The 18,503-nt window shown below is 42.5% G+C and overlaps 3 protein-coding genes across 6 annotated transcripts; 1 reads left to right on the top strand and 2 right to left on the bottom strand.

Annotated features, from left to right (window-relative positions):
- The first annotated feature begins 1,415 nt into the window (after nt 1-1,415).
- On the top strand, nt 1,416-8,958 carry LOC4352148 (proline--tRNA ligase, cytoplasmic). The gene is made up of 13 exons (NM_001423494.1): nt 1,416-1,685; nt 1,799-1,853; nt 1,959-2,041; nt 2,606-2,698; nt 3,168-3,284; nt 4,109-4,296; nt 4,923-4,989; nt 5,678-5,800; nt 5,917-6,069; nt 6,351-6,635; nt 7,702-7,920; nt 8,416-8,509; nt 8,654-8,958. The coding sequence occupies exons 2-13, from the start codon at nt 1,808-1,810 to the stop codon at nt 8,716-8,718; spliced, it is 1,533 nt and encodes a 510-aa protein (NP_001410423.1). The 5' UTR covers nt 1,416-1,685; nt 1,799-1,807; the 3' UTR covers nt 8,719-8,958.
- Nucleotides 8,959-9,730: 772 nt separating this feature from the next.
- On the bottom strand, nt 9,731-12,927 carry LOC4352147 (UDP-glucose 6-dehydrogenase 5-like). 4 transcript variants are annotated; one of them, XM_015764998.3, is made up of 2 exons: nt 12,720-12,927; nt 9,731-11,558 (listed from the first exon to the last, which is right to left on the bottom strand). In XM_015764998.3, exon 2 carries the CDS (start codon nt 11,544-11,546, stop codon nt 10,104-10,106), a length of 1,443 nt encoding a protein of 480 aa, XP_015620484.1. In that variant the 5' UTR covers nt 11,547-11,558; nt 12,720-12,927; the 3' UTR covers nt 9,731-10,103. The 4 variants fall into 4 exon arrangements, with proteins under 4 accessions (XP_015620484.1, XP_015620486.1, NP_001410425.1 ...); XM_015765000.3 differs by lacking the exon at nt 12,720-12,927 and adding an exon at nt 12,107-12,225; NM_001423496.1 differs by having other exon boundaries at nt 9,879-11,566; nt 12,720-12,922.
- Nucleotides 12,928-15,630: 2,703 nt separating this feature from the next.
- On the bottom strand, nt 15,631-18,195 carry LOC4352146 (UDP-glucose 6-dehydrogenase 4-like). The gene is made up of 2 exons (NM_001423493.1): nt 18,097-18,195; nt 15,631-17,443 (listed from the first exon to the last, which is right to left on the bottom strand). Exon 2 carries the CDS (start codon nt 17,420-17,422, stop codon nt 15,980-15,982), a length of 1,443 nt encoding a protein of 480 aa, NP_001410422.1. The 5' UTR covers nt 17,423-17,443; nt 18,097-18,195; the 3' UTR covers nt 15,631-15,979.
- Nucleotides 18,196-18,503: the final 308 nt, after the last annotated feature.

Genomic DNA, 18,503 nt, shown 5'->3' with positions numbered 1-18,503 from the left:
TTGTAATTCAAGTTTTGTTGGTTCACGTACACATAATGGCAAGCCCAGATATGTAATTAGCACATTCTGAACAAGTTTCTCTGTTCTTCCGAGAATTGGATATGTGTGATGGCGCTTCTCGACAAGTTGGCGTGTAGCCTAGTAGCAATCCTAAATAGGTCAAGTGCTGCTTTGATCAGCACAGTTTTCGCCTTGTATCGACTTGAGGAAGATGACCGCGTCATCGGCGTACATCGAGATATTAGGTGCTCGACTTCTCATATTCACCTTATCAATTAGTCCTACAATAATGGCCTTGTGCCTCAATCCCCTCCTAGGCTTAAAAATGTCGTTATTAACATCATCGATTGCCACCCTTGTCTTATTTCTCATCAGAAGAGTAGCTACCTAGCTTCTCCATTTTTGCTCATACCCCTGTACAACACATGTTGAGACCAAATTGAAGATCTGGGATATATCTAACTTCAGGATTTAGGGTTTGGAATCAATGGTTCAATAATAGGTTCGTTGATGTTATTGTCAACCTTCGACGAGTGATACTTGTAGAACAGATGATTAGGGTATTGGGGTACGTTGGAACGAGGATCTACATATTACGACATCAAGCAAACATAAGACAAGAATTATACTGGTTCAGGCCCCTTATCAGGTAATAGCCATAATCCAGTTTATATGGGATTAATATGGAAAAGCCACAGAATACAATGGGAGTAGATGGATCCGACGATACCGACGAGATCATAGTCGATAGACTCGATGAAATCTCCCGACGATTTGGCTCTGTGGGCTTTGGCTTCGTAGACTATGGTGGGTGTGTTGGCATGAGATTCAATGCCTTGCATCCCTCCCAGGGGTCCTTTTTATATCGTGGATCATCTTGATCTCCAAGTAAGACTTGGAGACATCGGATCCCATATGTTATAATAGAAACTCTATCCCTACAGAGTATGACTTTGTAAATTAATCACTCGACCCGTAGAGATATTTTCCATAATTCATGATGGATTCCTACAACGCATACGAAAACAACCCGTGTACGTGAAGGTATACAATACTCGTATATTCCATAAGCCATAGGATAGGATGTATGTCTGATCCGTAACCTTGACACAACCACATCAGTTTGCTAGCTGCTTCGGCTCTAGGCATCGGGATCAGGGGTAAATAAGACCATTGTTGCTGTGATGTTTACCATTAGCACTATACACAGTAGCAGCTAAACGTGTGATCCATTCCCTCATAAATTAATTTTTGTAGGGGTATATTTATGAATTAAGTATTGCTAAAGGATTCGAATATAAAATTTCGGCCGAACTTGAGGTGCCTTTGCCCATTTTAAAATTAATAAAATTAAATCACCTCTTTGAAAAAAAAAGCACCTTTTGTGTTAGGCCACCAATTTTCCACAATTGTACGAGCAGTACACCCACGTCTACTCCCGTTAACCCCGTGTATAGACTCACTGACACGCCGGGCCCATCCCCGACCTCCTCCGTCCACGTCAGCAACGTCACGTGGCGCGCCCGCCACGCTGTCCCCATTGGCTACTTGCGCCCTACTCCGCCTACTCCCCTCATCTCCTTCCTCCTCCTCCGCCGCCGCCGCCACCACTACTAAAACCCTAGCTGCTCGCCTCGCCCACGCCCTCGCTCGCCTCGCCTGATCCCGCCGCGTCGTAGCAGCAGGCAAGCTTAGCTAGCGCCCGGATCCACGAAACCGAAGCTGTTTCTCCATTTCTCCGTGCGTTTCCGGGGTTTGAGATTTGACTTCCGTGTTGTCTGTCTCTTCGTCCGTGCAGGGCGGAGCCATGTCGTCCGGGAAGGGAGGTGGAGGCGGCGGCAAGGGAGGCGGAGGTGCGGCGTGGTTGGGTTGGGTTGGGTTGGGTTGGAGATTTGGGTGGGTTTTTGCGTTTTGTTCTTCAACTGATGATGGGGGGTTTGGTGGCGGTTGAGTTGCAGGGAAGAAGAAGGAGGTGAAGAAGGAGACGAAGCTCGGGATGGCGTACAAGAAGGATGACAACTTCGGGGAGTGGTACTCCGAGGTTGGTTTTTCTCGCCTTTTCCTTTCATGAGTTTTTGGCGAGGTTTTGTTGGTAGATTTGGGTGAATTTTAATGTAATGTGGGTGCGATGAGGTGTTCATGTGTGGAATTGAATTTAAAGGTGGTGATGTATTCGAGATGCGTGTGACAAGTTCTGGCAGGGAGTGTTGGTAGCTAATCGTTTGAACTTTTATTAACAGAGATTTACTTCTGCATCAGTGCAAATGTTGGTGGTTCTGTTAGTTGCTATTGCTATTGCTGGTTTTCTGAAACTGTTCTGGGTCAATTTACTCTATTCAAATGCTGTTGCTGAAGAGAGAATTAGTAATCTCCAAGGATATGATACTGTTATGTTAACTATATAAGTTATTTCGTAGCTGTTACTGGAGAATGGAACACACAGATTCTGTTTCTAAACTGTTATTGGTTGATTTATCCATTTATTAATCGCCATCCAAAACAAAACAACAAGCTCAAACATTTTTTTTTCAAATTCAAAATATATCTCATTCTTGCTAGGGGGCTTATAGAAGTTTTTTTTTTTTTTTACTTTTTGTTCCTTCAGGTTGTCGTTAACAGTGAAATGATCGAGTACTATGACATATCCGGTTGTTATATCTTGAGGCCATGGGCGATGGAGATCTGGGAATTGCTTAAAGTAAGTTTTTTCTCAATGCCTGCTTAAATTCAATTAATCAAGATGCTAATTTTTATTTATTTCCCTTTGCAATGAAATGTAAGTAGTCATTGTTGCCTGTTGTACTCTTGTAACCTAAGCATCAGTGATGATAACAAAAAGTAATCTCTGTCCACAAGTTGGTCTAGAGTGTTGCCTGAAGTATTTATCTTGTCAACCTTATGCACTCCTTTTCCCTGATTGACAGTTACTGCAAACATCACATTAACAAATCAGCTTTTCAAATGCTAATTCTGATGCCCTTTTGGACTAATAAGTTTATCTCAACATGTCTATTTTATATCATCAGTAACTTCTGATTGAGTTGTGTAAAAGTGTCGTTCTTAGCATCAAGGATCTTGCCTTTGTTTCTTTGTTTGCAGTTTATTAAGTAAAATGGCATTACTATAATCATGTTCTTTTTCCCTAAGTCCTATGCGGTTTGGTGCAGGAATTCTTTGATGCAGAAATAAAAAAGCTGAAGCTGAAACCTTATTATTTCCCATTGTTTGTCACTGAGAATGTCCTACAGAAGGAGAAAGACCACATTGAGGGCTTTGCACCAGAGGTGTGTATTTTCCCATGCTATTTACTCCATCATTCAGTATTTTACCCATTAGGATGTACGTCTGTCATTTGAGCATGTTGACAAACCTTCATGAAATGAAGCTAGCAAAAACTATTTGTAACGATTCCCTTTTCAGCCCGAAGTCTGAACACTCAAAAGATTTTTCTTGCTTGACCTGAGCAATATTTCTCAACTCGTTTGTGAGATAACCCACAATATTTCTCAATTAATTTGTGAGATAGCACATAAATTCATAGGCATGCGAACTATCTGACCTATGAAGCTATGACACTATTCATTCTCTTATTTGATTATTGAGGCAAACTAGACCTCAGGGCTTTGAATGTTTGACCCATAATTTCTCCTGAAGAAACTCCCTGTTTCTCTTATAAAGTTCCTAAAGGTTAGTTCTGGATAGATTTCAAATTCAAGCACCCAAGCCATATGAAATGATGCTCTTAATCACATGAACCACATGGCCTGTAAACCTGTTGTATGACCACCTAACTATTTTTGTGCTAGTCATGCAATTTGTTGGCACAGGCCACTGCCTTTCATGCAACACTTTTTCCTGGAGTATGATCATAATCACTGAGACTGAATAATTGAGTTGACATAGTTGTTAGAACTGTGCCGATGTCTAAAATGTCAAGTAAAAAGAGGTACTATCTATTGGACATGCCACGTGGTAGTGCTGATGACAACTATTATTTGTTCAATAGCATCTGTTTTGTTTGTTATAAACTGTTGCATACACATTTTACTTTTAGGCTATTTGTTGGAACTTGATACAGTAACATAGTCTTTTGTAATTCATCTTGCAGGTAGCATGGGTCACTAAATCAGGAAAATCTGATCTGGAAGCTCCTATCGCAATCCGTCCTACAAGTGAGACTGTCATGTATCCATACTTCTCCAAATGGATAAGAAGTCATCGGGACTTACCTTTGAGGTGTAACCAGTGGTGTAACGTCGTGCGATGGGAGTTTAGCAATCCAACTCCATTCATAAGGTAGTCAATTGTTTATAAACCCCTCCCTGCCCTATTTCCTCTAGTGCCTGGCTTGCAAGCTTTGTCCTCAATAGTGCCTGATTGCCTGCATCCTAACAAATCCGAAAAACTTTTTGCAAAGGAAGAATATGGATTCTTTTATGTGAAATGAGTGGCATGATATGCTTTCAAATATTCTGTAATCCTGGGTCAAGGGTTATCATTTTCTCTTTTCCCAAGAAAATCATGAAATAGCTCTTTTCTAATTGTGCTCGACATTACTTGAAACAAAAGGGACAAAGGAAGATAAGGGAATCTTGTTTTTGCAACTTTGGTGTTCATATGAATTTTTAGGTTAGGTTTTTCTTACATGTCCCACTCTCCAACATGGTTCTGCATGATATCCATGATATCCAATATTGTATATATTCCTATACTGCTCATGTGTTGTCACCTGCATGTTATGTCATTCATCAGTTTCATAACAATGAGTCAGGATGATCTCAATTTTCTTAGTGAATGTAAATACGAGCATTATCATACACCACCTGTTTCCATGATGGCGAATAGGTGGTTGACCTATGCACTAGGGAATAGGGATATATTCATCATCTCTGGCTGACACATTCTGTAACTATTCTCCGCAGGAGCCGTGAGTTCCTTTGGCAAGAAGGGCATACAGCTTTTGCAACTAAAGAGGAGGCTGACGAAGAGGTACTGTACTTGTTTTTGCAACCGCAGTTCATCAGGGTTAACTGCCATATTGAAGTGGGCTCGAATGCATGGATGAAGGGGGGATTCTTAGGAAAATGAGAATACTGTTCCATTATTCTCCCTGTCAGAACTAAATGATCACTAAGAAATTAGCTCTCCAATCAAGATGTGCTAAATTAACCTTAAGCTACTTTTCCAGCACTAGCATTTTTGCTGCTGCCTTGCCATATGAGCAATCTCCATAATCCATGGGCCTCCCTAATGGGCAATCTGCTGCCATTTGCAGCTGGCCATAACTTGCTCAGGGAATTTTTGGTTCTAAATAAGCAGCATCTTTTGTTTAACAAATATTGGTGTTTCTGTTGTAAACTATCTTTAAGTACTATTGTCCTGCTTTTGGCTAGTGTGAAGCAACAGCTGGCCCAATATCAATGCATAGTATTCTAGGAAGAAGATATTATACTGCTAGTGTAAATAGTCGTTTTGACATCAGTAATATTTCAATTTCATTACACTTCCTGAACCTTGTTTTACATTTTCGAATGTGAAAAGGTTGTATTTATCTCCAGTGGTTGCTTGGCACAAAAAACTATTTTGTAGAATATCTGATGGAGCGAACAGAAATAATGAGTAACGTGTTGTTAATTTAAAAGGATGCTGAGTTATTTTAATCCATGACAATGTTCAGGTTCTCCAAATTTTGGAACTCTACCGAAGGATTTATGAAGAATTTTTAGCAGTTCCAGTTTCTAAAGGGAGGAAAAGTGAGATGGAAAAATTTGCTGGTGGACTGTATACAACAAGTGTTGAGGTATTAATATGAAATGTTTGCTTCATTCCACCCGATTAGTTTTTCTGTAGTTACCCTGATGAAGAAGAGTACTTATCTTTATATTTAGTAATAATAAAATTTTATCATATTTGCAGGCCTTCATTCCAAACACAGGACGTGGTGTACAAGGGGCAACATCACATTGTCTTGGTCAAAACTTTGCAAAGATGTTTGATATCACTTTTGAGAATGATAAGGGCTCAAGATCCATGGTGTGGCAGAACTCTTGGGCATACACCACCCGCTCGGTAATTCTCATATATTGTTAAATTTTGGAATGTACCTGGAATTTTCTTCTTGTTTTGCCCTTTTGAAGTGGTAATGTTTTACAAAAGAAATGAGGCTTTTATTGTGAATGAGGAGCTAGCTTTGAGTGCTAAGCTCTCTGGTAATTTTAAAATACAGAATGCGCTAGTTTTTTAAATTATTATTTTTACTTTAATTCTATGTATCTGTTATTTCCAGTTGCTGAGTTCTCTACCCAAATTATGTTCACATTTGTAGTATTGACCCTATGCTTGTTTTGCAGATTGGGGTGATGGTGATGACACACGGAGATGACAAAGGTTTAGTGCTTCCACCAAGGGTGGCACCTCTGCAGGTCATTGTTATTCCTGTTCCATACAAAGATGTTGACACAACAGCTATTGTAAACGAATGCAAAAAGACTGTTGAGACACTGGAGAAAGCTGGTATTCGAGCAGACTTGGATACCCGCGAAAACTATTCTCCAGGATGGAAGTATTCCCACTGGGAGATGAAAGGCGTTCCTCTAAGAATTGAGATAGGTCCAAAAGATATGGCAAACAATCAGGTACAGAGGTCACACCATTTAATTTATTAACTTCATTGATCAGTGGCACATTAATTACTATAATGCTTCTAGGACTCTTCATAAAGTAGTTAATGATAAATTAATAATGCCTTCCATATCCATGATAGAATCCACAAGTTTATTAGTAGATCAGTGTACTTGTATAAATTGGTTTTTCTTGTTAGCATAAGATGAAGTGTAAATGGCTTCTTTGTTCTCTATTCCCTATGGAAAATATGATTAATTAATGGCATCAAAACAGTAAGTAGCTAATGAATATATAAACTAAGGGCACCTTTGTTATCATGCATTTTCCTGAAAACTGCTATATCTTTACTGTTAGAGAAAAAGAGCTAGTGGTGGTGGTGGTGATGGTAAGTCTGCCATACCACCACCATCACCATGGGTTCTGTGCATACATGCACGTGTGTTTCTTTTATCTGAATAATTATATCATTTGCACATGTGGTTCGTAATAATAGGATCATTTGTGAACTGATGATCAATCCGAAGTCTATATATTGTTCTTGAGTTCAGATTTTATATTTATCCTAGATCGTTGCAATGCATGAGTTGGCTAGTTCATTTAATAACCTATTTCTCCTCTTTCTACTTAAAATATGTTAATTTGATTCAATTAAGCAACTTTCACATCTTTTCCAGTGACTGAATGGTGCCCTCAACCATTTCTCATATAGGTTTGGCATGGATGGAGTAACTTTCATTTTGTTGTGCTGTTTAATTTGCTACTATTCCCTGAACCTTTATTCCAACTAATACTCCCTCCATTCCAAAATATAAAGCACAGCTACCCTTAGCCCAAAGACCAAGAAATAATTATTATCACCTTATAGTTTGGATTAATCTAATAAATGTAATTCATGCACCCAATAAAATTAGAGATCTTGATGGTGGAGAATTTAAATAATAATATTTTAGTAGAGAAGATGGGTTAGTTAATGGCATGCATGCATGCATGCCTTATATTATGGAACAACTTTAAAAAGTAGTTGTGCCTTATATTATGAAATGGAGGGAGTTAATGAAAACATCATCTGCTTTTCAGGCCCGTGTTGTTAGGCGAGACAATGGTGCAAAAGCTGATATTCCTACGGCTGACTTGGTTGAGAAAGTTAATGGGTTACTTGATGAGGTTCAGAAAAACTTGTTTGAGACGGCGAAACAAAAGAGAGATGCCTGCCTTAAGGTTGTTAACACCTGGGATGAATTCATAGTGGCTCTGAATGACAAAAAATTGATCCTGGCTCCATGGTGTGATGAAGAGGTACGTGAGACCTTTTTATGAGATCTCCCTCTCACCATGTTATTTTTTTAGCACTAGTTAACTATTTGGAATATCCAGTGTGTTCATGTTCTCTTCTACAAAGTTTTCTTTTGATTGCTGGGGCAAGGCGTATTTGTATATCTTTATTATATCTGTTGATTGTGGAGGGAGAATGGGAAGGTAGGGGTAACACCAGTGACCAATAGAAGTTTAAAGCACCGTCGAGCTTAGTTCAAAGATGGGAGTTAAGTAGAATGGAGAACGAAATGGGATAGCAAGGAGACTCAATGAGGTTTGCAATGTCTTGGTCGAGGGTCACATTCAATAGTACCTGCAAAATAATTTATTGCACTGTGATATCTGGAGTTCTGTTAGTTACTACCAAATATACTCCTGTGTTGCACTAGTTATTAACATAACATTATGAACTATTTACACTGGATTACTAACATTTTCTACTCAACATGGGCATCTTCCATTTTCGTGCTGGTTCAGGAAGTTGAGAAGGATGTGAAGGCTCGGACAAAAGGTGACCTGGGAGCTGCCAAGACATTGTGTACACCATTTGAACAGCCAGATCTCCCAGAAGGTATGCTTTGCAGGCAATAGCTAAAATGCCACAAATAGCCTGGGTTCACAATCTCTTTTGCTCGGTCTTTTACTGCATTTCTTGCAACGTATTCTTCCATGCACTTGTAACTAACCTTTTCTGATGCGGTGCACCAAAATTCAGGAACCACATGCTTTGCTTCTGGAAAGCCTGCGAAGAAATGGTCATTCTGGGGCCGCAGCTATTGATCTGTAACGGATCTCGGTTGTGATCATTCATTCCTGCTGGCGAAGCCGTTGATTCACCATAGACATGTATTGCAGTTTTCATACTAGCAAAGCATGATACACATACATCTATTTACCGTGCAGTTTTGCTGCTTGTCAGAAATCTTGACATTGGAATGTTTAAGTAACATCTTGTTTGGTTCAGAATCTTGTTTACCCAGCAACTTAATTGAACTAATCGTTGACATTGTGTTTTCCGTTACGTGTGGTCATCTTGATCGACCAGTCCTTCAAAATCTGATACACGTGAATGTGGTGCTCTCATATAGGGCAGCATGACAACATTGAAGAAAATCAAACAAAAACAAAATGCGCATAATTCATTTACACGCAAAGGAAAACTGCTTATCCCCTTTTTTTCAGTAAGCTGCAGAACTATGCCAGTCCCACAACAGAAAACACCCGCATAGCATGCTCTTTCTTTACATATCGAACAGACATGTTATGCAGTTGAAACATGTGTGATCTAATATATTCCCATATTTGGATCAACCTGAAAATAAATCCTGTAGAAGTGTGAAGGCCCCGCTGAAGGTTGCAATAGCTTTTGGCACTGAATTCTTGAGAGGATAAAAGTTCCAGCACCTTATGCTCACAAATGCAAAACCTTAACCGATTCAGCAGACCACTGTAACCAAATTTTTACCATACCATCCATTCCTCTTGCACAAATTTTTACAAAAAGCTGGTCGGCAAGATCACAGCAGCACAAAACTGGCTGGACACAGCAATTAGCAGCATCAAAACTTAAAAGGAATCTCTTTCCATTTAGTTACAGCATACTGTGCACAGCCAGTTTATATCTGCTGCCATTCGTTGCTCAGGCATAAAACTACGAAATGACAGCAAAGAAACCATGAAATGAGAGCAAACACGGCTGCTTTGGCTGTGTTTAGTTCAGCGCAAAGTTTGGATTTTGGTTGAAATTGAAGATGATGTGACTGAAAAGTTGTGTGTGTATGACAGGTTGATGTGATGGAAAAGAACTGAAGTTTGGATCCAAACTTTGGATCTAAACACAGCCTTTATTTGGCAAAAAAAATGCATTATTAATCTGTAGCGTCTTTGAAATACGAGAATAAATCGGCTATAAGAAGTTCATGTGATACAAGAGGTATTTTGGGTGGCACTCTTAGATCAGAGGCTTGAGGATTTCAGATCTACAAAGGCGCAAAGCTGCAAACATGAAAACTTCGACAAAGATACTAACAGATATTCAACTTACGACTGAGAAAATGGTAGCTGTCTCCTGCAAAAACAGACTACAGAAAATAGTGGTCGACCGGTTCTGTTTCCTTATCGAATTTCTTCAGCTCCAGCAGAGCGCTCCAGGTGGGGATTCAGAATTATGCAACCGCGGGCATGTCTTTGAGCCATGCATCAAGCGGCTTGCCGATAGAGTAGACAATGAAGCCAATCTCCCTGAGCTTCTCAGGATCGACCACATTGCGCCCATCGAAGACAAATGCAGGTTTCTGCATGTTGTCAAAGATCCTCTGGTAGTCCAAGGTCTTGAACTCGTCCCACTCAGTGAGGATGCACAGTCCATGGGCTCCCTTGGTGGCCTCATACGCATCCCAGACCACACTCACCTGCTTAAAAGCCGTGGGGCTAGTTGGCTGCAGGTGCCTTGGGTGGTCCCAATCAAACTTGGCCATGGAAAGGTCCCGCTGGATCTGATCTTCAGTTACCTGTGGGTCGTAGATGCTGATTTGAGCCTTGTCACCCAACAGGCCATGGCACACATCAATGGCAGGTGTCTCCCTGGTGTCACCGGTGTCCTTCTTGAACGCAAAGCCAAGGACGGCAATCTTCTTGCCAGAGACAGTGTTGAACATGGAGGCCACAACACGGTTGACAAACCGGCTCTTCTGGTAGTCATTAATCTTGATGACCTGCTTCCAGTAGTTGGCAACCTCAGGAAGGCCATTGCACTCGCAGATGTACACGAGGTTCAGGATGTCCTTCTGGAAACAGGAGCCACCAAAGCCGACACTGGCATTCAAGAACTTGGGGCCGATTCTGGTGTCTTTCCCCACAGCATAGGCCACCTCGGACACATTGGCACCAGTCGCCTCACATAGTGCAGAGATGGCATTCACAGAGGAGATTCTCTGCGCCAAGAACGCATTGGCTGCGAGCTTGGAGAGCTCAGCAGACCACAGGTTGGTGGTGATAATCCTGTCCTCAGGAACCCAATGGGCATAAACTTCCTTGAGAGCCTGAACAGCCTTCTTTCCTTCAGGAGTCTCCCGGCCACCAATGAGCACTCTGTCTGGCTTGAAGAGATCTTCAATCGCAGTGCCCTCTGCAAGGAATTCTGGGTTGGAGAGGATCTGGTAGTTGATGCCCTTGCTGTTGTGGGTCAAGATCTTCTCAATGGCCTCTGCGGTCTTGACAGGGACAGTGGACTTCTCAACAACGATCTTGTCAGACTTGGAGACATCAGCAATCATCCGAGCAGCACTCTCCCAGTAGGTGAGGTCAGCAGCCTTGCCTGCTCCAAGTCCACGGGTCTTGGTAGGGGTGTTGACAGACACAAAAATGATGTCTGCCTCAGCGACATGCTTCTCGACGTCCGTACTGAAGAAGAGGTTCCTGCCCCTGCATTCCTTCACAACCTCATCAAGACCGGGCTCGTAGATTGGGAGCTGGTCGCTGTTCCAGGCATCAACGCGAGGCTTGGAGATGTCAACAACCACCACCTCAATTGCTGGGCATTTGAGGGCAATGACAGCCATGGTTGGGCCGCCGACATATCCAGCTCCGATGCAGCAGATCTTCACCATCTTTCCTGCTTACTGCAAACCTGCCATATAAATTAGATTTTGAGGGAGATTGCAGAGTAGTAAACTGAAAGGAATGTGCGCATTTCTGAGTGAACATAAGCAGCCGTGTTTCGCAGATCACAAGCACACCAGCCAGGATCCCGAAATAAACATGTGAAGAGTGCAGGACTGTGAACTCTGGTTCTGAGAAAGCTACCACCCAACTGAATGGAGAAAGAAACAGCAGTAGTTCTGGGAAGACGGTCAAACTACTCCTAAGTCCTAAGGACACAATACCAAATCCATTGCTGCAACGATTCTATCATGACTACACAGCTAAAGAAGGCAAAATCGACAGCAAGCGAAATGACGAATCTAAGAGGTAAACTAAATAAAATAAACTTTGATTCACATATGGGTGAAAGGGAAATGATATCCCCCAGTTCCCAAGACAGTAAGTATCAATATCTTTATGGATCTTCAGAACGAACAGCTAGATCATGGAAGGACATGCCAAACTACAGATGTTCAGAACAAACTACAAACCGAAAAAAGGGATATCTTGAGGAGAAAATCCTCACCAGATCTCACCACTAGACAAGAAAGAAAGGACAGGAAGATCTATGCTATGCAGAGGCACTGCCTAGTTCCCCAAGTTGTCACTTTTGTATTCAGAGGGGAGCAAACCCCAAGCTCTTTATATCATGCGCCCTCCTCTCCACAACCACACAACTCACCACAAAACAACTGGATCTACCCTGGCCTCCCGGTAATTTCAGGTTGGTCAGAGATCACAACGCACATCAACAGCAACAGCAACATCAACATCAACAGCAACAGCAACAGCAGGTTGTCACATTTAGCTGCACAAAGTGCAAGTCACGCAAAGCTATTTATGCATAAAGGTTTATTCCCATCAGTGCAAACAACCAACCAACCAACCAACCTGGAAATCGAATCGGTTGCAACCGCAGACGCAGGAGAGGCTTCGAGCTAACTAACTAACTATAAACAACTAGCCCCCCATAGTAAGAGAAAAAAAAAAGAAGCTTAAAGGCTAAAGCTGCGGCCTTTGAGTGCGCACGAGGCATCCAGTTCTCCTCCCTCGGCTCAGCTGGTAGCCCTCCTGAGATATACTACGACGGCGGAGAGTGAGGAGGGTGGATGGAGGATGGGGTCAGATCGGGAGCCCACCGTGGCGTACGTCGCGGGGAGCGCGGATCAGGATCAAGGTCGGTGTCGGTGTCGGCGCGCGGATCGGCGACGGACGGCGGCGAGCGGATCGAGATCGAGGTTCGTCGCCGGCCTAGCTGCCTCGTCGGCGTCGGCGTCGAGAGCAGCGGCGGCGGGGAGGGGGGAGCGGCTCCAGACCGAGGAGGAGAAATGTTTGGACTGGGAGCTTACTACTGCTCGGCAACTCAGCACTTTTTTAATTATTATTAAAAAAAACAACAATTAGTTTAGGTCATTTTTGTTATCAATTTTTCGTTACCAAAATTTTACTATTTATCCAAGCTTTTCACTTTTAAACTAGATAATTTTGCTGTTTTTCTACTACCTTTTTTCTAAAATATTTGCATTATAAAATTTAGTAAACACGGATAACTATAATAACATACTGAATAAAAGAAAGGTTGGCGCCAATGGGGATGGAAAGATGGTAGGACAGAAGGCAGGATATCTCTATCTGACTAATTGGATGGGTTTCATCTTATTACAAATGCTTTTTTTATATAAAATTTAAATGGTAGAAATACAATTATTATAAGACAGATGTATGGTAGTAGTTCTGATCACCTAAACCACTTCTTGAACACATCAATGACTGGTCTGACGATCAGCTTCAACATGCTTGCGAGCTCCCCTCACCTATGTGCCCAAGCTATATAGTTTGCTAAATATGGCTTAGAAACGATAATCAGGGTGATCCAAAGTAAATTAAAATAACAAAAGTACCTAGTCTGAAATAAAAGGATTAGACAATGGATAAATTTTGGTGATAAAACTTGATCTAAACTACAATTTGGAATTCCAGAGATGAAATACTACTACAATTTATTGACTATTAGACATGCTAGGACTTTGTGATCAACCAGAGTCATGAAAAGTGTGAATACTCTAATCGAAATGCAGTTTGGGCTAACTGTTATAGCTAAAATTTCACTCTGGATCATAACTTAATCAATCCTTTTACTTTTCACCTTGAGTACCTTGTCTTTTTAGAAATTTGGATCACCCCAACTCTCATCTCAAATACATCAACAGTCTAAAGTACAATAACACTTGCACATTATTGTCTTTCACTTACGTGCAAACCACATCAATTCTTTGATAGAGGAGAGAGTGGATGTCACTAACGAAGAAAGTTGAGGTGGTCGAAAGTAAAACACATATAAAAATTTTTAGTCCAAAGTAAAAATATTGAGTGAAGAGCCACCATTTAATAATTATTTAAAGAATATCTATATGCGTAGCCTACATACATCCCTTATGAGGATTTGTTTTAGAAAATAGCATATTTAAAATAAAGGAATTTAATATGAAACTACACGTCAAACTGGTAACCAAATATTTATATATATTTAAATGTGTTATACACATAAAGTCACATGTTATGACCTATGATAAGGATTATTTTCAAGGGATTGTAGGATACTATAGAAGTAATTTGTGAGCACATTTCTGACCTAACTGAGACAATTTGGATTGAAAATTTTCGGATGGTTGTGTGTTAGTGTTGGAAATATGGTCATATATCGGTATATTTTAATCCAAAATATTAAGACAATAAACATGACATGAACAATGTGAGGTGATCTAGTGATAAAATTAAACATAACCAGGAGCATGCTTAAGATAAAATAAGCATCAACATCATTTAGAGAACGCAATAACATTGCGACTAACAGATGTAACAAAAACAGAGATAGCAGTAGGATGGTATACCCTGTAAAGGTCCCTCCGCTGGATTGTGAGACAGAACTGCCTCCGTTGGTGTTGTCGATCGGTGCGACTCCAGTTCCTGGCGCACCTCCGTTGACGCCGCCACCAGTAGACATTGCCGCGACGCATACCGAACAGAACCACCGACGATGATGAAGAGAGAGCAGTTGTACGGAAGCACTCCTTAAAAACCTGATCACCCGCCTACCCGGTGCAGATCTCAGGCGAAGGTGTGGTTTCGGAGGCCCTGCTCGTTCCGATCATTCGTGCGCGCAAGCAATCAGAACCGGGGAAGCAGAAGCAGCACAGGCGCAAGCGTGGAGGAAGAACCAGCGATGGGAGAAAGCGTAGAGATCTGATCGGAGGAAGAACCAGTGATGGGAGAAAGCGTAGAGATCTGACCGGGGGTCTCTATTTCCTAATAGCGTCGGAGAGGAATCCGCACCCGTTGCGGACGCGACGCACGCCTCGCCTCGCCCACGGCCGGCTCGGCTCGGCGCGCGCGCGTGTGGCTTTCCGATCCCCACCTCAACCGGTTAACAGGTAGCCTCCAATAACTCTCTATTTAAGTTGAGATACTCCACTTTTAATTCTCAGGGCGATATTATTTTCTTTAACATTTATTATGGGCCCTTGAGATTTTAATAGAAAAATCGGGCCTAGCCCATTTATTCTAACAGTTAGTTCAGTTAAAAAAACAAGTGGTTATATGTTAGCCTACTGCCCCTGCTCACGTCTAATTGCCGTTAATGTTTTTTTTCTCCTAACATATTTCTATATTTATAGGTCCTTATATACCTGGAACTAAAATTTCATGAAATTCCATGGTACACTTAAATACCACTCGAATTTGCCGTGTTCCCTTTTCTATCACTACCGTCCAACTCCGTTATTTGTTCCGGGTTTTCTTTTCTTATTTGTGAAAACATTTGTGTTAAGTACCAGAGCTGCCCCTCCTGGTCAAGAATTGGGAGGCAAGTTGTGACCCTTGTCGCTGTCTAGCTCCGGTCACCGGATCATCTCCGGCTCTCTTCTCCAGTGGTTGGTCAGAGGAGAGGCAGCACCAAAAAAATTGGACCAATCTTTTCATTCAGTTACAGCATATTACACATTTATTGCCGAGCCAAAAACAATGAAACCAGAGCAAACAAGACTGCTGCAGTTTGGCCAAGAAAAAATTGCATCATTAATCTTTAGCGACACAAGAATACATTTGAAGAATAAATCGGCTATAAGAATTCATGTCATCATACAAGATTGAGGGTGGCACTCAAACGGTAGAGGCCTGAAGATTTCAGATCTACAATGGTGCAACACAAGAAAAACTTGAACAAAGATACTAACAGAAATCAACTTTCTGTTTGACAAAATGGTAGCCTCTCCTGTATGTAAAGACGAACAACGAGCTATAAAAAATGATGGTCAACCAAATTCCTCTTCGACGCAGACTCTCTTCAGCACCAGCAGAGTGTAGAGAGCTATGAGGTTCAGGTGTGGAATATGGAAAATTATTATGCAACCGCGGGCATGTCCTTGAGCCAGGCATCAAGCGGCTTGCCGATGGAGTAGACGATGAACCCAATCTCCCTGAGCTTCTCGGCATCGACCACATTGCGCCCATCAAAGACGAATGCAGGCTTCTGCATGTTGTCAAAGATCTTCTGGTAGTCCAAGGTCTTGAACTCGTCCCACTCGGTGAGGATGCAGACACCATGGGCCCCCTTGGTGGCCTCATATGCATCCCACACCACGCTCACCTGCTTGAATGCAGTGGGGCTGGTCGGCTGCAGGTGCATCGGGTGGTCCCAGTCGAACTTGCTCATGGCGAGGTCCCGCTGGATCTGGTCCTCGGTGACCTGTGGATCGTAGATGCTGATCTGTGCCTTGTCACCCAACAGACCGTGGCACACATCAATGGCTGGTGTCTCCCTGGTGTCACCGGTGTCCTTCTTGAACGCAAAGCCAAGGACGGCGATCTTCTTGCCGGAGACTGTGTTGAACATGGAGGACACAACGCGGTTGACAAACCGGCTCTTCTGGTAGTCGTTGATCTTGATGACCTGCTTCCAGTAGTTGGCCACCTCGGGAAGGCCATTGCACTCGCAGATGTACACAAGGTTCAGGATGTCCTTCTGGAAACAGGATCCACCAAAGCCAACACTGGCGTTCAGGAACTTGGGGCCAATCCTGGAGTCCTTTCCCACAGAGTAAGCAACCTCGGCCACATTGGCACCAGTCGCCTCGCATAGGGCGGAGATGGCATTCACAGAGGAGATCCTCTGTGCCAAGAACGCGTTGGCTGCGAGCTTGGAGAGCTCAGCGGACCACAGGTTGGTGGTGATAATCCTGTCCTCAGGAACCCAGTGGGCGTACACCTCCTTGAGAGCCTGAACAGCCTTCTTGCCCTCAGGGGTCTCCCGGCCACCAATGAGCACTCTGTCAGGCTTGAACAGATCTTCGATCGCAGTGCCCTCCGCGAGGAACTCCGGGTTTGAGAGGATCTGGTAGTTGATGCCCTTGCTGTTGTGGGTCAAGATCTTCTCAATGGCCTCTGCAGTCTTGACAGGGACAGTGGACTTCTCAACAACGATCTTGTCAGACTTGGAGACATCAGCAATCATCCGAGCAGCACTTTCCCAGTAGGTGAGGTCAGCAGCCTTGCCTGCTCCAAGACCACGGGTCTTGGTGGGGGTGTTGACAGATACAAAGATGATGTTCGCCTCGGCGACATGCTTCTCCACATCAGTGCTGAAGAAGAGGTTCCTGCCTCTGCACTCCTTCACGACCTCATCGAGGCCAGGCTCGTAGATCGGGAGCTGTTCGCTGTTCCAGGCATCAATGCGAGGCTTGGAAATGTCAACAACCACCACCTCGATTGCTGGGCATTTGAGGGCAATGACGGCCATGGTTGGGCCGCCGACATAGCCAGCTCCAATGCAGCAGATCTTCACCATCTTCTCAGCTTAGTTCTGAAACTGTGATAATGAAAACTGATTTTCAGGAGATTGAAGAATAAGCACTAAAAGTAATTATATAGATCAGAACTTGTAAGCAGCATTTTTGAGTTAATAGAAGCTATCTAGATACACAGTTTACAAGCACAATGACCAATATGTCAAAAGAAACATGCAAAGACTGCTAGGCTGTGAAATACATTTAGTCAGGTTCTGAGGAACACAATTAAACTGATAAACCAATGAGCAGTTCATGATAATAATATGTGCCTATTGGTGTCAAACTGCATCAGGAGAATGACAGATGGAGATCCGTCACCACAACAACACTAACAAAAAGTTTAGCTAACGAATTCAAGTTACGAGCAGAATAATAATGCCTCTAATTCATCAACGACGACAGCACTGTAGCAAGCAGTAAAATAAAAGGAAATAGTTCCAAACAGGGGTGAAAGGAAACAAATTTAATGGCACAAACACAGAGTAAATCAAGTTACTGAATCTAGCAAGGGATCATATATGTGCAAGGCATGAATCTCAAGCAAATTCAGAGATTCACAGCATTAAGTATCTTGAGATGAACAACTAAAACAGGAAACCACACAGCTTGCATGGTCCATACTCGAACTACAGATCAACCGCAGAAGTATGCACGAGATCATGAAGAATCTTACCAGATCTCAAGAACTTAAGACAGATCTTGAGGAGAACACCGACAGAGAAGAGAAATGGGAGGCAGCCTCTTGTATGCAGAGGGAAGCTGCCTACGATATGCACTCAGAGGGAGGCCTCAGCTCCTTATATGCCCCTTCCCACAAACCCAGCAGATCAGATCTACCCCCCCTCCGAAAAATTTACCGTGTCAAGGCTGGTCAGAAATCTGGAATAAATGAGCAGGTGTGAGTTGGTCTTATGCTTTGCCAAGAGGCCACCAAACCTCCACTAATCAAAAAAGGTTCCCATGAGTCCATGACACACCACCAAACCTCTTTAAGCTAACCAATTAAGAAAAAAGAACAGCTAATTAAAAAATGGTTGCTTTGTCATTATGGTATAATTGAACAGCATGTGATCAGATTTG

The sequence above is a fragment of the Oryza sativa genome, chromosome 12 (genome assembly GCF_034140825.1).
Source record: "Oryza sativa Japonica Group chromosome 12, ASM3414082v1".
NCBI classification, from domain to species: domain Eukaryota; kingdom Viridiplantae; phylum Streptophyta; class Magnoliopsida; order Poales; family Poaceae; genus Oryza; species Oryza sativa.
Note: the sequence above shows the minus strand (reverse complement) of the source record. Positions and strands in the feature narration are given on the sequence as shown.